Here is a 20,142-nt window from a genome sequence, read left to right as displayed (position 1 = left end):
CTCTTTCAGTAGGACAATGCACCCTGCCACACTACAAAGACTGCGAAACATGACATGATTCAAGGTGTTGACTTGACTGAACTCCGAATGCCCCAAAACCCCATCTGTGTGCAGTGCTGGAGAAACAAGACTGAGTCCTGGAGGCCCCACCTCACAACTTACAGGATTCTGCTGCTAACTTCTAGGTGACAGGTATTATAGAACACCTTCAGATGTCTTGGGAAGTCCCTGCCTCAATGGGTCAGTGCGGTTTAGCTGGTACAATGGAGAACGGGACACGGTCATTAGGTCTACAGTAACTAGGTCGACAAGCAATGGGTCGACACCACTAGGTCGACATGCAGCAAGGTCATGGAGTCAATACTAGCGTTAGGTCGACATGGGCTCGGTCGACATTGGGTTTTTCGCTTTTTTGAGCCGGCAGGTGGTATTTCATGCCCTACCATCCACTAGAGCGTGGTGAGAGAATAAAATAGTGTGCTGAGCTTAGTGAGGCACCGTACCCAAAGCATCGCGAGCGCAGCAAGGGGATGCTTTGCACTTCAAACTGTTTCCATGTCGACTGTGTCGACATTCGGGTCAAAAACAGTGAAAAACCCCATGTCAACCTTTTGACTGTCGACCATGTGGACCTAACGCTATTGTCGACCTAGACCCACGCCGACCTAATGCTTGTCGACCTAGTTATAAGTCGACTAAATGATCCCAACCCTGGGAACTACATAGTACTAGGCAACTGGTTTTAATGTGAGAAACCTGTTGAATCGGCAGCTGGATCACATATGATATATCATACGCAGTCCGGGACATACATTATTTCCCGTTACACCTATAGGCATGCAAAGGCACAAGCAATATCAACATGAGTTTTTAACTTTTTGGGTATTAATTTGAACACATGGGTATCCGGATGACACACAGAAAATGCTTAGGTCTACAGTCAAGTAAGTACACACCACTATTGGTCCACATGCATTCAGTCGACATCAACTATGTCAACAAGCAAAAAGGCAGACAAGTTTTTCAAGATTTTTTTTTTTTTTTATACTTAATCAGCCATATGTACTATGATTGGAAAAGTAAAGTGTTCCAAGCCCAGCAGAATGAGGTACCCAGCGAGGTGACACTAATTGGGTTCCACATGTTCAGATTCAACCTGCGGACTGTTGACCTAGATATGGTCTGTGAGCTATACCACACCAATTCGTGTACAGCTTCGCTCTGCACGCTTTGGGACAGGGGCCTCTGGCTCCATTACCGCTGCTGCGCTCTATACACTTTACCATTCCGATCGTAGTTCATGTAGATGAGAACGTATAATAAAGTAAAAAAAAAAAATCATGGTTGACCTTTCCATGTGTCCACTATGTCAACTTAATGCATGTTGCCCAATAGTGGTCAACCCTGTTACGGTCAATCAAAATGCGCGTCGACCCAAGTCTGGATCAATACTGCTATATAACCAAGGGACGAGAAACCTTTAAAATAGAATAAGTGCTTTTTTTCTAAACCAATCAAGTTGCAGTTTAAGTTGAGTGAATAGAACACCGCTCAAGACATCTTTATGCAGGAATTCACCCAATTGCATAAATAAGTGGCTTAAGTGGAGAGTAATACTGCCCTCCAGTGGTGTACACAGGTGGTGCTTCTGTGCAATTACAAGCGGTCTGATCAAATGGGCAAAAAATACCTTCAGATTCTCCACCTCCTCCTTGTGCTTCCTCTTCTGTTGCAAGATTGCAGCTTGGTATTCTGAAAAATAAGATATCAGAGATTTACAAGTAAATCCACCAATCAGTCCCACTAACCTAATAATACGGAGACAAACAGAACAATAAAAAAAACATTAAAAAAGTTTGCCGGAACCCGAGTGTGAAATTGAATTAATCCCGGGTTATTAGGAAAATGATTAGTCCTCAAATCTTGGGTGGAAGTCTATAATACAGAGTAATGCTCTGGGGGTGGGGGGGGGGGGTGGGGGGTGGGGGGGTGGTTTCTAGAATATGCGTCCACCCCGTGGCTCATCTGCTGGTAATGCCTGTATGGCGAGCAGGGATGTACTGCGGCTATTTCAACCCCCCCACATACCTTATGGAACACTAATAGATTGATGCCCAGTTTGAACTACAACTGTCGGTTGAGCATAAGAAGGACATTTCTGTGCTGCACGTAAGCTCACAGACAATGCACATGCCAACTTCCTAACCACCTTGCACTTCTGGTGATTCCTTCTGCAGGGGGGTGGTGGTATGTCAATTATGTGGACACAAATCTGGTCAACATGAAAAAAAATGTCCATATAGAAAATGTATGTAAAGAAGGAATAATAAAATTTGAGAATATTTATATTTTAAATTCAAATTGTTCAAAAGTTTATCACCGCTATATAAAACACGGCGTATATCTGTAGGTGAAGGCTTTTGGTATAATGAAACACATGTAAGGCTTACGATTTAAATGAATTTCAGAGTCTCGGCTTTAAATCAGCTTTTCACATCTACAAATACTACAACAATCCTCAGTTTTACCAATATATGCACCTGGTTAAAAATAATTATTCTCATAATCCATTACGCAGTAGAATAAGGAGGGGTATTTAATCCCCGCCGATATTTCCAACGGGGGAAATATCGGTGGGCGCCTATTCAATGCTGTCTTGACAGTCACATCCTCCAACAACTGGGACCGCTCGCTGGAGACCCCCACAAACCAGCACGAAGCAAGTGCTATCTCCAAGGGTGAGCAATACAACTAAAACCTGCGACTGTATATCTGTAAACTAAATTATCACCTGACTCTGTATGAACTGGACATTTTTCCCCATTTATCACTACATTACCACCCTCAATTCTTGGTTATACAACCTCATTAAAACAAGCTACATTGCTGCAAGTCTGCCACAATTGGCTAAAGATATTTTTACTTATCTTAAAGGATCCCAATTCATGAGATACTTTTAGTATCATTGAATTGATTGTTTGTATGTATTAAATGTATGTATATGTATTAATATATTTTTCCATATAAAATTATAAATATAACAGTGTGTCCAGAATTCATTCATTTTTTCTCAGCCAATCAGTGTGTTCCTAAATTTTTCTAATCAGCAGCGCAATCCACTTCAACCCCCCCTTCTATTCTCTTTTTGTGTGAGTCGAGACGGGCTCACAGAAGTGTATGCTCCAGCTGTAAAAACCTCATTTATTATTATAATTCAATTTAACTCACTAAAACCGCTAAGCGCCAGGAGGTGTCTCTCAGAGTGATCTAATTTTTGGTCACTTCGATCCACACTTACCCCTGCCAGACTGGGCACTGAGGCACAGCCCGGAAAAGTCTCGGGATTGCCACTGAAGGGGTTAATAACTCAGGCACACACTTTAAAAAGAGCCACAGTTGGAGGTAATTCTATCACTTGTGATTCTATGAGGAGACCTGGAAAACACGCACTGTTTGGGGTGCGGAGGACAGAGTTTGAACACCTAAGTATTATACCTAAAGTAAACCTATTGGAACCAAAAGGCCTTTAAGTCATGTCCACGACTCTGTAATTAACTTGTTACGGCAAATAGTGGTTTTATGCTTTGAAAATCTAATGCTGCATTACAGTGACAACTAATGATAGTTATTTAGAAGGTCTTGTAGTCATTCCCAGATAATGCTGGAGGCAGAGAGAAATGAGGCAATACACAACCCCTGGATTGTCACAGCATACTGTTTATTGCTGTACTTATCTTGACATTCTGTGGTTTAAGCGGATTCCAATGCTCTACTTCTTTTTAGAAGTCATCATATTCCATTTAACTCCTGCAGCATTGAGCCTATTGTGGTACTTGTATATAGCCGGCCATATTCCATCATTAATGCCATTACTTGTGCACTACCCAAACGCTGCAGCAGAACGGACATTCCCTGAGAATAGCACGAGATGGTTTATTTTTTCTCACACAACAAAGGGGTATGGGTCATTGGATTGACAGCAACTAAGTAGACAAGCATTAGCTCAACACCACTAGGTCTACATGCATTAATGTCGACACGACTGAAGGACGGCACAAGCATTGGGTCAACATTAGGAAGGTTTTCAGCCAAAAGGTCGACATGGGGTTTTTCACGCCCCAAATTTCGAGACAGTCGACATGGACACTGAAACGTAGCACCGCATCCCCTCGCATGGCTCACTGTGCTCGCCATGCTTCGGGCGCGGTGCATCGCTACGCTTGGCACACTATTTTATTCTCCCATTATAATGTAGTGGATGGTAGGGTATGAAATACCACCTGTCGGCACATGTCTGCTCAAAAAAAAAAAAAAATTAAACACCCCCAGTCGACACACTGAATTTCCCCTCTTAGCTTTAGGGTGCCTACTTCAAAGCTCTCCTCATTAAATTCCTTTAATTATATATGGGATATTTGCTCAATATGGATGAACGGCAGTTAGGATGCCAGTGGTCAGAATACAGACGCCAGCATCACCAAGGAGAGAATACCGACAAAAGGTGGCCCATACTCTGCTGCGATGTCTCGCCGATACCCCACGAGCCGCCCGGAACAGTGTGTTGATGGTAATTACATCTCTACACTGGCTAATGTTTTTCTTATCACATTTGAATATTAGTCTGAGCAGCCTGATAAGCTGACCATTGGCAGGTAGTAATTTTAGCAGCACATTGCATAAGACAGGTAGTACAGGTCGTAGTCCATGGCTCAGAATAGTGCGCTCTCTCTGTACGATCATGTTTGCAGAAGGAGTTGCTTCAAATAGAAAAGGGTGTCAGCTACAGCTATCTGTGTTATATGCTGCTCCCATGTTATCTGGGTGATTAATTCAGCCACAGGTTTAATCATCTCATTTATCTAGTGGCTCCCAAAGCTAGTAACAGCCAGAACACAAGCCGAAGGGACGAATGTCAGCGTAGAAGAACACCCTTGTCCACTGTCCTGATAGGTATAGAGCATAAATGTTATTATAGAACAATGTATTCTCTCATTTTGGGGAATTCTAGGGAAATACACAGCTATGACTACACTTATGTATAAAGCCCCAAACCACCACCACCACACTAAGTGATCTCATAAACTAGATCACTCATTTCAGCCATTATGAACGTCATCGTGTGGATGCTCAATATAGTTTATATGTGCTCCTGCACATCGTTAATGATCCTCGTGGTCTGTACTGCATGCTCAGTGTTGACTAGAGCCCCATACGCACAAGGACAGGCATGTCCAAACTATGGCCCTCCAGCTGTTGTGAAACTACAAGTCCCATCATGCCTTGCCACAATTTTGCTATTAGGGAATGTTAAAACTATGGCAAGGCATGCTGGGATGTGTAGTTTCACGTTTGGAGGAAGTGTTTTTATTCCGCACAGAGTGTTCGGACGTACGGACCCTGTACAATTCCCTGCTGTTCCTTTATTCTTCTTATTTACATTCCACACTATTAGTTGTGTGTTTTCTTCTATTTTCTATTGTTTGACATGTGTAGTTTCACAACAGCTGGAGGGCCACAGTTTGGATATGCCGGCACTAGGCAATACACTCCACCACAATATCGTTGACAATCCTGGCAGTAATCCCGGGTGAAAGACCGAGCGCATACACAATGAACGACATCAAACGGTGACGTTACTTGGCATAGCCATGTTCAGCAGGGTCGGAAGGTTGACAAGCATTAGATTGACAATGTGAAGGTGGACAGTAAAAAGGTTGAGTTTTTCAGGTTGCGCATCGGGATAAGCCCTGTACACACACATCGATTTGCTTTTGATTCGACGTTAGATTCGATTTTCTATTAGATCTGGCATGAGATCTTCCAATTCGATTTGGCATTAGATCTGTACTTTTGCATTAGATATTGAATTAAATATACATTCATGGTACATTGTACACATTCAATTTACTAGATCGAATTCGATATTTCCTTGGATGCACAGTAGATTTTTCTGTTTGATTTTGAGAAAACAGGAGCGCGCATCGAATCGAATGCAGATCGAAAGTGTCCTAAAAACCATTCGATTTAGTTTAGGATTAGATTTTGCTTCGAATCGAAAATCGGGAAAAATTGATGCATGTGTACAGGGCTTTATACTGCTAACACTGAGCGATTCAGGATCAGTTTTGAGCCGATTTGGACTATCTAGTCCAAATCAAAATTCGAAAGTGACACTGAATCGCACCGTGTGTGCGGGGCGTAAGCCAGATACGCATGGTATGATGTATCAGCTCTGCAGCCGGAGCACGGAGCTTTAGAGCGCACCTGGACATTCCCAAGGAAACCTTTGTCTCTTGCTACAAAACAGCAACATCGGGAATAGAGGCACTCATGCCGGCTCGTCTTCCAAATAACACCTAGAGGACCAGAATGTCTTATCTCCTACTTCCTCCACAGCAGCCAGCACGCGTCGCCCTGTAATAATACTCACAAGCTTATTAATGATCGTGCCAGGCTAAAGTTAGACACGAAACAAACCCAGGTTAACTATATCCTGTAGCTGAAAAGCACGTTTCTATGCTCGTGGCCGGCCCCCCTTTATGTAGTAGGCATAGGTGCTTCCCATTTAGCTGTAAATGTAGGGGGGGCTGTAAATGCTGTAGGGGGGAGTAAAGGGTGCAATTTACAGCTGCTGCGGTGTTTGAACCCCTACAGGCTGCACTGAGTGGGGCTGCTGCCATGCTGATTTGGCAGGTGAAGTCATTGACCAGTAACATTTTATTTCCCAAAATGTGAATTCTAAAAATTGTGGGGAATAGCAAAGCAAAGGCAGACCTGTAACATTATAGCAAACACAGAAGGTCCAGCAGAGGCAGACCTGTAACATTATAGGTGACCCACAAGGACCAGCAAAGGCAGACCTGTAACATTATAGGTAACCCACAAGGACCAGCAGAGGCAGACCTGTAACATTATAAGTAACCACAAGGACCAGCAGAGGCAGACCTGTAACATTATAGGTGACCCACAAGGACCAGCAGAGGCAGACCTGTAACATTATAGGTGACCCACAAGGACCAGCAGAGGCAGACCTGTAACATTATAGGTAACCCACAAGGACCAGAGGCAGACCTGTAACATTATAGGGAACCCACAAGGACCAGCAGAGGCAGACCTGTAACATTATAGGTAACCCACAAGGACCAGCAGAGGCAGCCCTGTAACATTATAGGTGACCCACAAGGACCAGCAGAGGCAGACCTGTAACATTATAGGTAACCCACAAGCACCAGCAGAGGCAGACCTGTAACATTATAGGTAACCCACAAGGACCAGAGGCAGACCTGTAACATTATAGGGAACCCACAAGGACCAGCAGAGGCAGACCTGTAACATTATAGGGAACCCACAAGGACCAGCAGAGGCAGACCTGTAACATTATAGGGAACCCACAAGGACCAGCAGAGGCAGACCTGTAACATTATAGGGAACCCACAAGGACCAGCAGAGGCAGACCCGTAACATTATAGGGGACCCACAAGGACCAGCAGAGGCAGACCCGTAACATTATAGGTAACCCACAAGGACCAGCAGAGGCAGACCCGTAACATTATAGGTAACCCACAAGGACCAGCAGAGGCAGACCCGTAACATTATAGGTAACCCACAAGGACCAGCAGAGGCAGACCTGTAACATTATAGGTAACCCACAAGGACCAGCAGAGGCAGACCTGTAACATTATAGGTAACCCACAAGGACCAGCAGAGGCAGACCCGTAACATTATAGGTAACACACAAGGACCAGCAGAGGCAGACCTGTAACATTATAGGTGACCCACAAGGACCAGCAGAGGCTGACCCGTAACATTATAGGTAACCCACAAGGACCAGCAGAGGCAGCCCTGTAACATTATAGGGAACCCACAAGGACCAGCAGAGGCAGCCCTGTAACATTATAGGGAACCTACAAGGACCAGCAGAGGCAGACCTGTAACATTATAGGGAACCCACAAGGACCAGCAGAAGCAGACCTGTAACATTATAGGGAACCCACAAGGACCAGCAGAGGCAGACCTGTAACATTATAGGAAACCCACAAGGACCAGCAGAGGCAGACCTGTAACATTATAGGTAACCACAAGGACCAGCAGAGACGGACCTGTAACATTATAGGTAACACACAAGGACCAGCAGAGGCAGACCTGTAACATTATAGGTAACCACAAGGACCAGCAGAGGCAGACCTGTAACATTATAGGTAACCCACAAGGACCAGCAGAGGCAGACCTGTAACATTATAGGTAACCACAAGGACCAGCAGAGGCAGACCTGTAACATTATAGGTAACCCACAAGGACCAGCAGAGGCAGCCCTGTAACATTATAGGTAACCCACTACGAGCTTCGCAGCTTACTGAGTCAATTAGATGTGGTGCAAACTAGTACAGAAGCTTTCACGCTATAGGTAGTAAGAACACTGAGTATTCGCCTCTTATGCCCCGTACAGGGGGGCAAGTCAGCATTTGTGCTGAGTGATCTAGTTGAGCACAGATCGATCAGCACACAGCGATGCACCAGCGGATGGAGGATCTGACAGGGGAGTTCATGGGAAATCAGGTCCAATTTCTGCCTCAGACCACTCGCACCTGTGTATTGGAGCCTTTAAATTCACTGTGAGCAAATCCTTTGCTGGCCCTTTAACCAGCATGTCATAGGCAGAGGACAATAAATCTGCACAATGGCAGCCACTTCCTATAAGATTACCTCTGCTGTGGGTGAGCTGGGAGCCCTTACAGCAGGGGTGTCAAACACAAGGCCCGCGGGCCAAATCTGGCCCACGCAGCCGCCGCCAGCCTTCACCTTTTATTCTCGATTTTTTTTTTTTAAACAAGAAAGCCGCCTCTTCAGTGCATATGCGGCAGCCTACAAGCCAGAGAATGTCTGCCCTCTAGCGCAGTGCCGCCGGTCGTCAACCCCTCCTCCGCTCCCACCTGCTGTATAGGAGCCAGAGAGAGGAAAGAGCAGGTCCGCCGTGGTGAATGGTGCTGCTGCTGCTGTGTGCTCCAGGTCACTTACTGCTGAGTGTGCACTGCACAGTGACCGGGAGCACGCTGCCCCCCACTCCTGGATAGATAGTGCGAGGAGCGCTACTCACAGGAGGGAGGGGGAAATGCGCCTGTGTGAGAGCGCAGCTGTGTCCTTGGTGGTGGAGCAGCTCAGACTGGAGTGGACGCATCAGAGCGGGTAAGTGTCAAACTCTCTGCCTATGTGTGTGTGTGTGCACTGGCACATTGCAGCCCATCATTAATTGCTGTGTCCCATGATAATAAGCAGGACATATGCCCTAAGACTGAGTGCTGCCCCCCTGTGCAAGCAGCGTGTGCCCTAATGCACTGCAGCTCACAGCAATAGCAGGAGGGAAATGCTACTGCTGAGTATACAATAATTGAATGCAGTGACAATAATTTACGATAATAAAGAGTGGACACATAGTCCTACAGATACAACCGGCCCTTTGAGGGTGACCAAACTGCTGATGCGGCCCCCGATGAATTTGAGTTTGACACCCCTGCTCTACTGCATTGTAACTTTGTTGGATCCTGCATTAACTACAACAATAACTGCAATTTTGTTTTGAATCTGATTAAGTATCAAGTGGAGATGAGCATTTAGCAGAAGACAGTTGCTATTCACACATACATAGAACACATACACACCTATGTTTAAGACAATGAAGCATGTTAAACCATGTCACCAGTACACCACACATCACCGCCTGGGAACACAGACACCGCCCACTACTCCTCTTTCACAGATGCCAGACACACATAAAAGCCATCTGTCCTTCACACATACAGAGCTGGCAGTGAGCAGCAGCAGGCTCCTAATGGGGAACTGAAGAGAAGATGGGACAGATACTGTAGCTCCCTAAGCTCACTCAGTTATAGCTCGCACACAATGGAGGTAGCCATAGTCACAGCAAGTTTAGTGTAATTAAGTACGAAAGTCTCTGTTACACATTTGGGGTCTACGTTAGGACGAAAGCAAATAAAGCAAGTTACTTTGCACATAGAACAAACCAAGTTGCAATTCAATGGGTACATTTAAATTCTGCATGCAGAATATATACAGGCTGTTTTTTGCATGAGGTCCACAAATGCTGGGCCGCTTTATTAGCCTAAAGGGGTGTACACACGGGGTGATTCTCCCAGGCAATTTTTGATACATTATCAACATAATGTAAAGGTTAGGCAGAATCGTCCTTTGTGCGCACATCGGGTGATAGCGATGCTCGGCACTGCAGAGTCGCTATTGCCTGGCCAAATAGACTGTCCTGACAAGAATATTTTCACTAGATGCCACCTAAACTGTCACTTTCTGCGGCTGGGGAAGGCAGGATGTAGTTGGCCGCATAATCTCTGAAAGTTATCTACATCTTGATTACACATGGGGCTTAAGGTGCCCACACACTAGAAAGATCTGCGATCATAAGATGTGCGCATAAATTAGCCTTCAAATCTTTTGCCTGTCCTGGACAAAAGATATCAGGCCAGCACACATCTTACCAAAGATTTTTCTTAAGATCCCGTGTCCTATGGATCTTTTGGTAAATGTTCTGATCTTTCATGCAGCACGTAAGATCAGAAGATTTAGCAAAAGATCCACGGGAGGGCGCATCGTACCGAAATCAGCCGATTTTCGGTAAACACCGAACGATATATCGGCCGATTTATCGGAAATCGGCCAAAAAATCGTTCTAGTGTGTGGGCACCTTTAGTCTAAATTGCTGCACCAAGTCCTGTGTGTACACCCCTTAAGAAGAAGAATAAATTTGAGCTTTACTCATTTTTGTATATTGTTTAATATCCTTTTAGAGCAGGCATGTCCAACGATGGCCCTCCAGATGTTTTGAAACTACACATCCCAGCATGCTTTGCCAAAGTTTTGCTATTAGAGAATGCTAAAACTATTGCAAAGCATGCTGGGATGTGTAGTTTCAAAACATCTGGAGGGCCAACGTTGGACATGCCTGTTTTAGAGCGAAGCAACTAACACCCCTATGTTTTACTTAGAAAATTACGAACACAAAAAAGGCAAATATCCCTCAATCTAAATACTCAAATGGGTTATATATACGAGGATTGAAAAATAAGGCCTCCATGGCTATGAGTTTTTTATTTGTGAATGCATTTGAACACTTTATTTTTAATAACTTAGTTTATCCTCTGTGTAGTGCACTATACACTTTTCAATGTAGTCCCCATCCCTTTCCACTCATGTGCGCCAATGCTTGGCGAGTTGGGCAAACCAATCAGAGAAGAAAGCTGGCGGTTGTCGTCAACTCCAGGACTGAACGGCAGCTTTCACCTCGTTGTCAGAATTGAAGTGTTGACCCTTAATATCTATCTATCGCTAACTACTCCACACCTCTGAGGTAAAGTATCACCAGTGACCACTAGAGGCCAGTCAACAGAACAAATTGAAAGTGAAAGACATTTTTGCAGGGAAACTGATTTGTTTAAAACTTGTAGGATATGGAGAGAGGGAGTAGATAGGGACAGGATGGGGCGGAGAGTCACAGTTCAAAGTGAAAGTACACTGCAGAATCTGTCATTTTGATGGGCTTTTAACTAGTATTCACTTAAACTGGTGTTTCCCTGTAGCACACAGAATATGGACAAATTCCTGATACAACATACTGTACATGCCGATAACTCTCCAGTCATACACATATACCCCTGCAATTTACACATCTGTCCTCATACATCTTTACAGCAGTTGTGCTGAACAGCCCCTCTTGGTGCGCAGGGTTGCGCGAGAACCTTCTAGCAATGTGCAGGTTTTTTGCCGAAAATGCATCTTCATTGCAATGCAAAGCTGATAGGAGACTGATAAACTACGGTGATATGAAACTGCTCTGCACAGTGTGCGACAGTCTCTGCATCTGTATACGCAGCGTTACAATGTAGCAGCTGCAGATTTTTTCCAATACAAGTTCTGTTCAGCTCCATATACAGACGCTGCCACACACAATATACAAGTGCATATCACATTCACCAGAGAAGCCTCCTGCTGCGCCCTAGTCACGTTACGTTGTGATGATGACTGATTTTAGAGTTGCACGCGACCTGGATGCTTACTGATTGCCAGGCAACTCGCGCTATTGAGGCTACATGTATGAGGACACATCTGTAGCATCTACTCTCCAGTTCTCCAAACACAACACTGAAGCTTTGCTTTCCTCTGACGTGAATACTAAGGGATATGGTCGACATACATTAGGTTGACCACTGAAGGTCCACAGGGTGGGAAGGTCGACAGTAAAAGATCAACATGAGTGGTTAACTTTTTTTCGAGCCGACAGGCGGTATTTCATACCGTACCATCCACTATGGCAGGGCTGGGCAATTGCGGCCCTCCAGATGTTGATGAACTACACATCCCAGGATGCTTTGCATTAGTTTTGGTATGTGGCCATGCTGAAACTGATGCAAGGCATGCTGGGATGTGTAGTTCATCAACATCTGGAGGGCCGCAATTGCCCAGCCCTGCACTATGGCATGGCGGGAGAATACAATAATGTGCCCAAATGATGGTGAGGGCACTTAGATGGTGTCCATGTTGACTATGTCGACATTTGGGACAAAAAAGTTACAACCTTATGTCGACCTTTTGACTGTCAAACTTCTCATTGTCGACCTAATGCTTGGGTCGACTGGTCAGCCTTCAGTGGTCGATCCCATGTATGTCTACCTTTATACAGTTGACCCTATGACCCATAGCAAATACTAAAGCCCCTTAAATGAAAACACCAATAACATAACAATCACCATAGCTTCCGAGTTTTATAGTAATTTGTTCCAATCCAGACTAAATGAGAACCTGAACTACAATACTACACACATTACACTAGAACAGCATCATTCCTTACATACACCGTAAGGTCAGACCCCCCCTCACAAGGCAACAGGACCACCGGTCTCGTACGTCACATTAGCAATGTACTATAATGAAAGTGATAGTGCCTCTACCAGGACAATGCATAAAATTAGACACGCTCATATGTTTTCTATACTCCGCCAATTGGGTGATAAAATCGTTCCCACTTAAAAGCTCAAGGAATACATTATTCAACGATGCCGCACACATCTGGTAGCTTTGTAGATTAAACACCCCCGATCTATCGGCTATGGCAGTGGAACCAACAGGACTACTGTATGTGCTACACACGCTCACTTACCTGCTTCAGTGTACTTCAGCCCCACTTTCTCCTCCTCATCTTTGGGCTTTGGGGGTGGCCACACAGCCTGAAGTCTCCCTGGGGTCCGGTCATCTGGGTCAGAGGGACTATTGTCTGGCTGTAACAGATGCACAGAAGGATCAGATAACGGATCATGCAAATGATGAAATATCTAAAGCAAAGTATAAATCTGATCATTATTGCATATCAATGCCCTTGTAAAAAACAAAAGCCTGAACTCAGACAGTTCAAGACACAGCACTGTATAAATGTAAAGCTACAGGTAATATTATAGGTAAAGGTCTCTTACATAAATTCGACATCTCTCAATCCGCTACACTTTATCTCTTAATGTACCGTACTTAAAGCAGATTTTGCTATGTATCATATACATCAGGAATTTGATTAAGAACACCTCTAGAGTAATGCTAGGTACAGAACTAGCAGAATCCCCCCCCCCCCCCCCCCCAATTTCCCAATCGCGATGATTGAACAGGAGATTCAGGTAATATCAGCCACTTGACATATTGGTCCGATCATCCAGGGACTGACTTCGCAGCTGGGCGGGCAAATTCACCGGCCCGCCCAGCTGTGAAGTCAGTCCCTGCATAAATTACACAGGGGTGGTTGGCAGATAGTCTGTACACAAAACCAGATGCACCAATATATCAGCAGATATATCGGCCAATGTCTGTGCTGCAGAGCTGCTCACAATATATATCGACCGTTCCCTGGAATGGTTGATATATAGCCCAGTGTCCCCCAGCTTTACACACAAAGATTCAAGTCTAAGTTAAATATAAAAATAATATCGTACACTTTTCATTTCTGAAGACTGGTCAGGGTCTGTGGATCTTGGTTTTTCAAAGATTGACTTCAGGGACTCCTTCTCCATCTTCTGCTTGCGTTTCACAGTCTCGAGATCAGGAGAGTTTTTGGGAGACTTCCGAGGAGCACCTGTGAAAAAAGACTTAAATGCTTCCAGTGCAGACTCTTGTTTCTCCTCTGTGTCATCGGTGGCAGGAGAATTGTCCTCACTTTGCTTCGGAAGTGACCCTTCTTCACTCTCTTCTTGCTTTGGCGCATCAAAGCTCAACAGCTGGGAAAGTTGCTCCATGAATTTGGAGTTTGCTTTGGGCTCCACTGACTTCCTTACTTCCCGCTTCTGGGCCTGGGGCCCATTTGGAAGCTTAGACTTCTGCACTGGTTGGGTTAGTTTTAGCAAAGCTAAGTCGCTATCCCCTTGTTTAACCGGGACGGTATCCTTATCATCCGTAGATGCTCCCTTCTTGTGCACAAGAAAACCACTGAATATGGCTGGAAGCTGAAACGGCTTCTCTCCAGGGGTGTCTGGGGAAGAGGCAGATATTTGAGAACTCGGAACGGTCTCTACTACATTCGGATCAGTGGCGCCCATGTTGCCAACGTTCTCAACATTGGTGTCTGCATTTTCTGATCTGTTTAGGGCCAGTCCAATCTGGCCCTTTTCTTCAGTAACATCACTATCTTCAGTCTTCGGAGTTTCTGGAAACGGCTTCTCTCCAGGGGTGTCTGGGGAAGAGGCAGATATTTGAGAACTCGGAAGGGTCTCTACTACATTCGGATCAGTGGCACCCACGTTGCCCACGTTGGGGTCTGCATTTTCTAATCTGTTTAGGGCCAGCCCAACCTGGCCCTTTCCTTCAGTAACATCACTATCTACAGTCTTCGGAGTTTCTGGATTCTTTTTGAGGCCACTGTTCAACGATGTACGAGAAGACGATAAATTCTTGGACATAGCCTTTCTTGCTCTCTGGCCTGTACGTTCCTTTGAGCTCTCACCATCAGACTCTGAATCACTAGATATGTGGACTAGAGTACCACGAACCAGCATACCATCCTGGTCATAGTCTATTTGACCTGAGACAGCGTCGGCCATGGAAGGCACCTCAGGCATAGCATCCCCACAGACGTCTGAAGCTTCTGGATGCGGTGTGTACACTCCCTTCTTTTCATGTGTCTGCTCTTGTAAAACTTGAGCTTCTGTAACTCCCAGATTATCTATTTGCGGATGGTGTTCTTTGTTTTGCTCTGGGAAGCCGTCACTTTTACTTTGTCCCCCGGTGACTTGTGAATCCACTTCTTCCTGGTGTAAATCCTCTGCATTTGTCATTACTAAATCCTCGTGTAAGAGTTCCTCCTGACTAATTTGTCCATCTTTAATTGTCTCTTTTATCAACGCGTCATCGTCCATCTCCCCTTCGGGAGCCGCGTCTGGCCGTTTAATAAATTCACCGCTTTTTGAATCTTCTGCAATATCTGGTGGGTCAACCGGCACATCCGTTTTAGTACTTAGTGATCGGAATGCTTTCAGAACTGCACTTTCCTCTTTGGGCTTTTGATTTTCCATCTTTGTTGAAATACCAAAAAATGATTTTAGGGAGAATTTGGCATGCACGGTTGGTGCTGCAGTTTCGGTTCCATTGGCAGATGTAGAGCTGGGAGCAGGTGGCTCCGCAATATTTTCTTTGCCCTCCATGTCCAAGTCTATCTTTAAAGTGCAAAAGCAGGTTCACAATTTTAAGACATAGGCATCTACAGGAGAGCTGTATCCATCAAAACAAGAGTAACTTTCTTCTCAACACACAGTAGCTGGGGGAAAACAAAAAATAGCTGGTGTACTGTAATGCTGAAAACAGTTTCCGAATAGTCAAGCCATAACACAATAAAATATCGGGTCCTCTGCTACGGTCTGTAGTAACCGCACCAGCTTGCAGATCCCAGCTTCCTGGTTTCAAAAACGGAGTTCCTTAGTTGCTTGGCAGCTTAATTACATACATATGACACAGAGTTTGTAAGCAATGACCATCCTGACAGCTATGAAAAAGGTCTCTGTTCAACTCCAGCGCTCTGGTAATTAAAAGCCAGACAAAAAGTATAAAAACAAAAACAACCCAACAACATAAAAAGAAGCCAACGTGTCACCAAAGTTACAAGAAACAAAAAATAAACTTGTGTTCCACAGGCGTTCAAGTGCTTTCAGCTGAATCAGGAGGAGATCTCCCTCTTCCGTCTTTGCTGCAGTCTTTCTGTGGAATGTAAATGTCACCGTCTGGAGTCAGCCTGAAAGGAGGCCGGCATCAGATTACTTAACCTCCCCACTTTCAGGTAACAGGTATTTAATGTAATGGGAGTGCTTGCCACACCTACCCCCTGGGAAAGGAGGCGTGCCAAGCAGGTCAGATACTAGCTGACCAGAAAGCATTCACACACACACAGAGGCCATGGAACAAGCTAGTGTGACTATTTTACATACAGCCTGGCTTCCGAATGACAACCTCCGCAGCAGGAGAGGAGTTACCCAAGTTATTTCCAATACTGAAACATGCATTTTATACCATTTCAAAGTGACTCTGAAGCCAATGGAAAAAGATCTTTGCTTTAATACAGGCTGAAACCGTGCTGATATTGGAAAGCAGCAAGTTGTAAGAGAAAAAAAAAAAGTTTAAAAATAATTTACAATTAAAATGGTGTTGTTTTTGAACTTGTATTCCTGCTACACCTGGGACAAACTGTTCCACAGAACAGAGTTACTTAAGGCATTTCTTTTGTTTTACTGAAGAGTTAAACATACATATTTCCATATAATAAATCCACTATTTATTTATTTATTAACAGTTTCTTATATAGCACACACATATCCCGCAGCGCTTTACAGAGAATATTTGAACATTCACAGTGGAGCTTACAATCTATATTCCCTACCACATGTACACGCACACACAGACATTCTAGGGTTCATTTTTGTTGGAAGCCAATTAACCCTATCTGTATATTTTTGGATTGTGGGAGGAAACCGGAGTAAACCCACGCAAGTACGGGGAGAATATGCAAACTCCGCACAGTTAGCCATGGTGGGGATCGAACCCATGACCTCAGCGCTGTGAGGCAGTAATGCTAACCATTACAACATCCGTACTGCCCACTATTTGTATTTTAATAAAAAAGTTTTTACATATGGCTGGAGGTGAGAGATCCGCTAAAAATCCAGCAAAAATTATCCTGCCCCAGGGACCGTTGGCACACCACACTTACCTTTTCGCTCTCTGGTGGGGGGTTTTGGGATAGGATTGATTTGGGTGTTGTTATTATTTTTCTTTTTGTTGGTACCTGGATCTAGTCTATCTATTCTAACTCTGTTTGGCTATTGCAGTTAGCTAAGGTATTCATTTCAGTGACTCCTATTATACGGGAGGGTATTGTCCACGTTCGCCTACAAGTGTAATTTCATTCTACATACTATGCTCCCTTTTTTATTTGTGCCTGAATGGCACCTTCGGGTACTGATCCAAATACTGGGCGGTGATCTTCTGAGCCTCTTGTGCGTGATACAAAGACCCTTCTTCTCTATGTACAACTGTTGATTCCTGTTCTACATGTATTTTTGCCTGCTATACTGATATCTGTATCGATTCAGCTGCCCACTTATATATTTTTAGGGAGATTATTATGTAAAATTGAAAACTTTCAATAAAAATTAGTAAATAAAAAAAAAAGAAGAAGGTTTTACATGTTTCATGTGCAGATAAGCAGCGGTAAGAACCTGTAGAACATGGTGTCGCAGGGCTGCAATGTCACAATTTATGTACGCTTACATTTATTTCCAGAGTCAGGTGCAGAAGATTTCTATCAGGCCTTGCATGCTGATCCCGGCTTGTCAATACTCTTCCATCAGAACCTTCAACTTGTGAATCTATCAGCGACTTTGGTACAATGCCGCCTCCTATACAAGATAATGGGTACAAAAATAAAATAAAATTATGATAAAACACAAACCAATTTCCAGCAAAAAAAATGAAAATGAAGTACAGTAGCATTCAATCCATTTAAATTGACGCCAGTGTGACTAAAAAGTCTATGCTCCATATTAGAATTTGATTGGATTGTAAAAAAAAAAAAATATATATATTTTTAAGTGGACTGTACAAAGATTGTTCTCCCCTCCCCTCATCTGTAATACCAGCAGATAAGCGGCGGTGACAGAAAATGTTGCGGTAGTGCGCATCAGCGCTCATCGCTGCCCCGTACTCATTGGGCGGCTTTCAGCTCAAAATCGCCCACAAGTCGCTGTACAAGTACCAGACAATCTGCTCCAAACTGCTACATTACAGGCTTCATTTAACAAATGACAGTTGAAGCATATTGGGCCAGATGTATCAAGCTTCAAAAAGTGATAAAGTGGAAAGTGATTAACAGCCAGCCAATCAGCTCCTACCTCTTATTTTTCAAACCCAGCCTGTGACATGGCAGGTAGGAGCTGATTGGCTGGCTGTTTATCAATCGTTTATCAATCTCCATTTTATCACTTTAACAGGCTTAATACATCTGTCCCACAGGTTGATAGTTTATATTTCTCCACTTTACCTCTCTCCAAGGCTTATGCTGCTCATACACTTAAGCGATCGGATGCGATATAGAAGTACGATGACATCGCATTTGATCGCATCTTATGGTGCAAAAGTGCCCCCTTTCAGCACACTATGTCGCATGCCATCTTGGGTGCTTGAAGAGGGCGGCGGAGTAGCGTAGCACTGTGAAGGAGTGCTAGCAGGTGGCAAAAAAAATAATTGTAAAACACTGGGCGGCCCTCAGAGAGCTCAGGCAGCCAATCAGAGGGCCGCCCAGTGTTTTAAACACATTTTTCAAATTCTCCCGCTGCCTGCCAGTGCTCTTTCACAGCGCTAAACTACCCAGATACACACCACCAAAAGAGTTTCCTCCACCTTCCATCCGCAGATTGTATGTGGTTAAAACCACACGCGATTGCTCCTGCAATTCGATAGATATTATTTGCAGCTCATACTATCTAAATGACGTGACATTCGACTGGTGGCCTCTGCATTGCATGGTCCCTAAAATGTGCATACAATCATTCGATTTATCAAACAGATGAGGTCAAAATCGAATGATTGCATGCAATTGGGCGGATGTATTAAGCAGCCCATAACGACTGCAAAATATGTGCATAAGGAGAAGTGGGCACCCGTTATGGCCAAATCAATTAAGACACCCCCCCCCCCCCCCCCCGCCAGTAAGGAGAGCCGTTATGCCCATCGTTAACGACTCTCCTAACCGGCGCCCCAGGCAGCCCTGCACCTGCGAGAGATCTTGCACAGCCCGGGGCCAGCAGCAGGGCTGGCGTTGTCCCCGCAGTGGGGATAGGACAACGCTAGCCCTAGGCTGGCAAAGCGGCTGGGGCAGATTAACACCTTGAAGGCTGTTAATCCATCGCCACGGGCGCTAATTACTGGGGGGGATTGCAGGGGACAGCCCCGCCGTGCATCACTCAGCATGCTGTCCCTAGAGCACGTTAGGTGCGCTGTAAGTACAGTTAGTACGTAATCCCCCCCCCCCCCGTTATCTAACAGAAATGCACCTACAGCTAGTTCATACATCTGCGCGAACATCTCATAAGTGTATGGGCTACATTGGGGCAGATGTATTAAGCTTTAACAAGAGATAAATGCAAGGGTGATAAGGAGAGATAAACGCCCAGCCAATCACCTGCTAACTGCCATGTTACAGGCTGTGTTTGAAAAAAGTCAGTAAGGAGCTAATTGGCTGGACGTTTATCTCTCTTTATCACCCTTTCATTTAACTTGTTAAAGCTTAATACATCTGCCCCAATAGTACATAGACCCCTTAATCGTCCCTGCACCCTTTTAGCTATGCTGTAAGTAGGACATTGTACGTCATAAACTTTGTTCTACACCTACAATACCTGTGTATGGCACTACATAAACTGCAGGAACAACTCAAAACTTTTTTTTTTTTTTACACATACACCCCACTTTGATGTTGTGCTCTTTACCGAACCATTAGTGGTGTAGGGATCATTAGATCAGACATAATAATAATAATAATAATAATAATAATAATAAATTATTAGGTGGGATCACTCTCCTGGAACGGTTTGCAGACGA

General features: G+C 44.5%; 1 protein-coding gene across 1 annotated transcript in view; it reads right to left on the bottom strand.

Annotated features, from left to right (window-relative positions):
• FMN1 (formin 1) overlaps positions 1-20,142 on the bottom strand; it is a 164,692-nt gene that overhangs the window by 81,505 nt on the left and 63,045 nt on the right. Inside the window, exons 3-5 of the mRNA XM_083167847.1 lie at positions 17,815-17,942; positions 13,181-13,298; positions 1,691-1,752 (exon numbers count right to left, since the gene is read on the bottom strand). Coding sequence (XP_083023973.1) covers positions 1,691-1,752; positions 13,181-13,298; positions 17,815-17,942 — 308 coding nt within the window. The remainder of the gene's footprint in view (positions 1-1,690; positions 1,753-13,180; positions 13,299-17,814; positions 17,943-20,142) is intronic.

Source organism: Crinia signifera, chromosome 12, assembly GCF_055691185.1.
Source record: "Crinia signifera chromosome 12, ASM5569118v1, whole genome shotgun sequence".
Classification (NCBI taxonomy): domain Eukaryota; kingdom Metazoa; phylum Chordata; class Amphibia; order Anura; family Myobatrachidae; genus Crinia; species Crinia signifera.
Note: the sequence above shows the minus strand (reverse complement) of the source record. Positions and strands in the feature narration are given on the sequence as shown.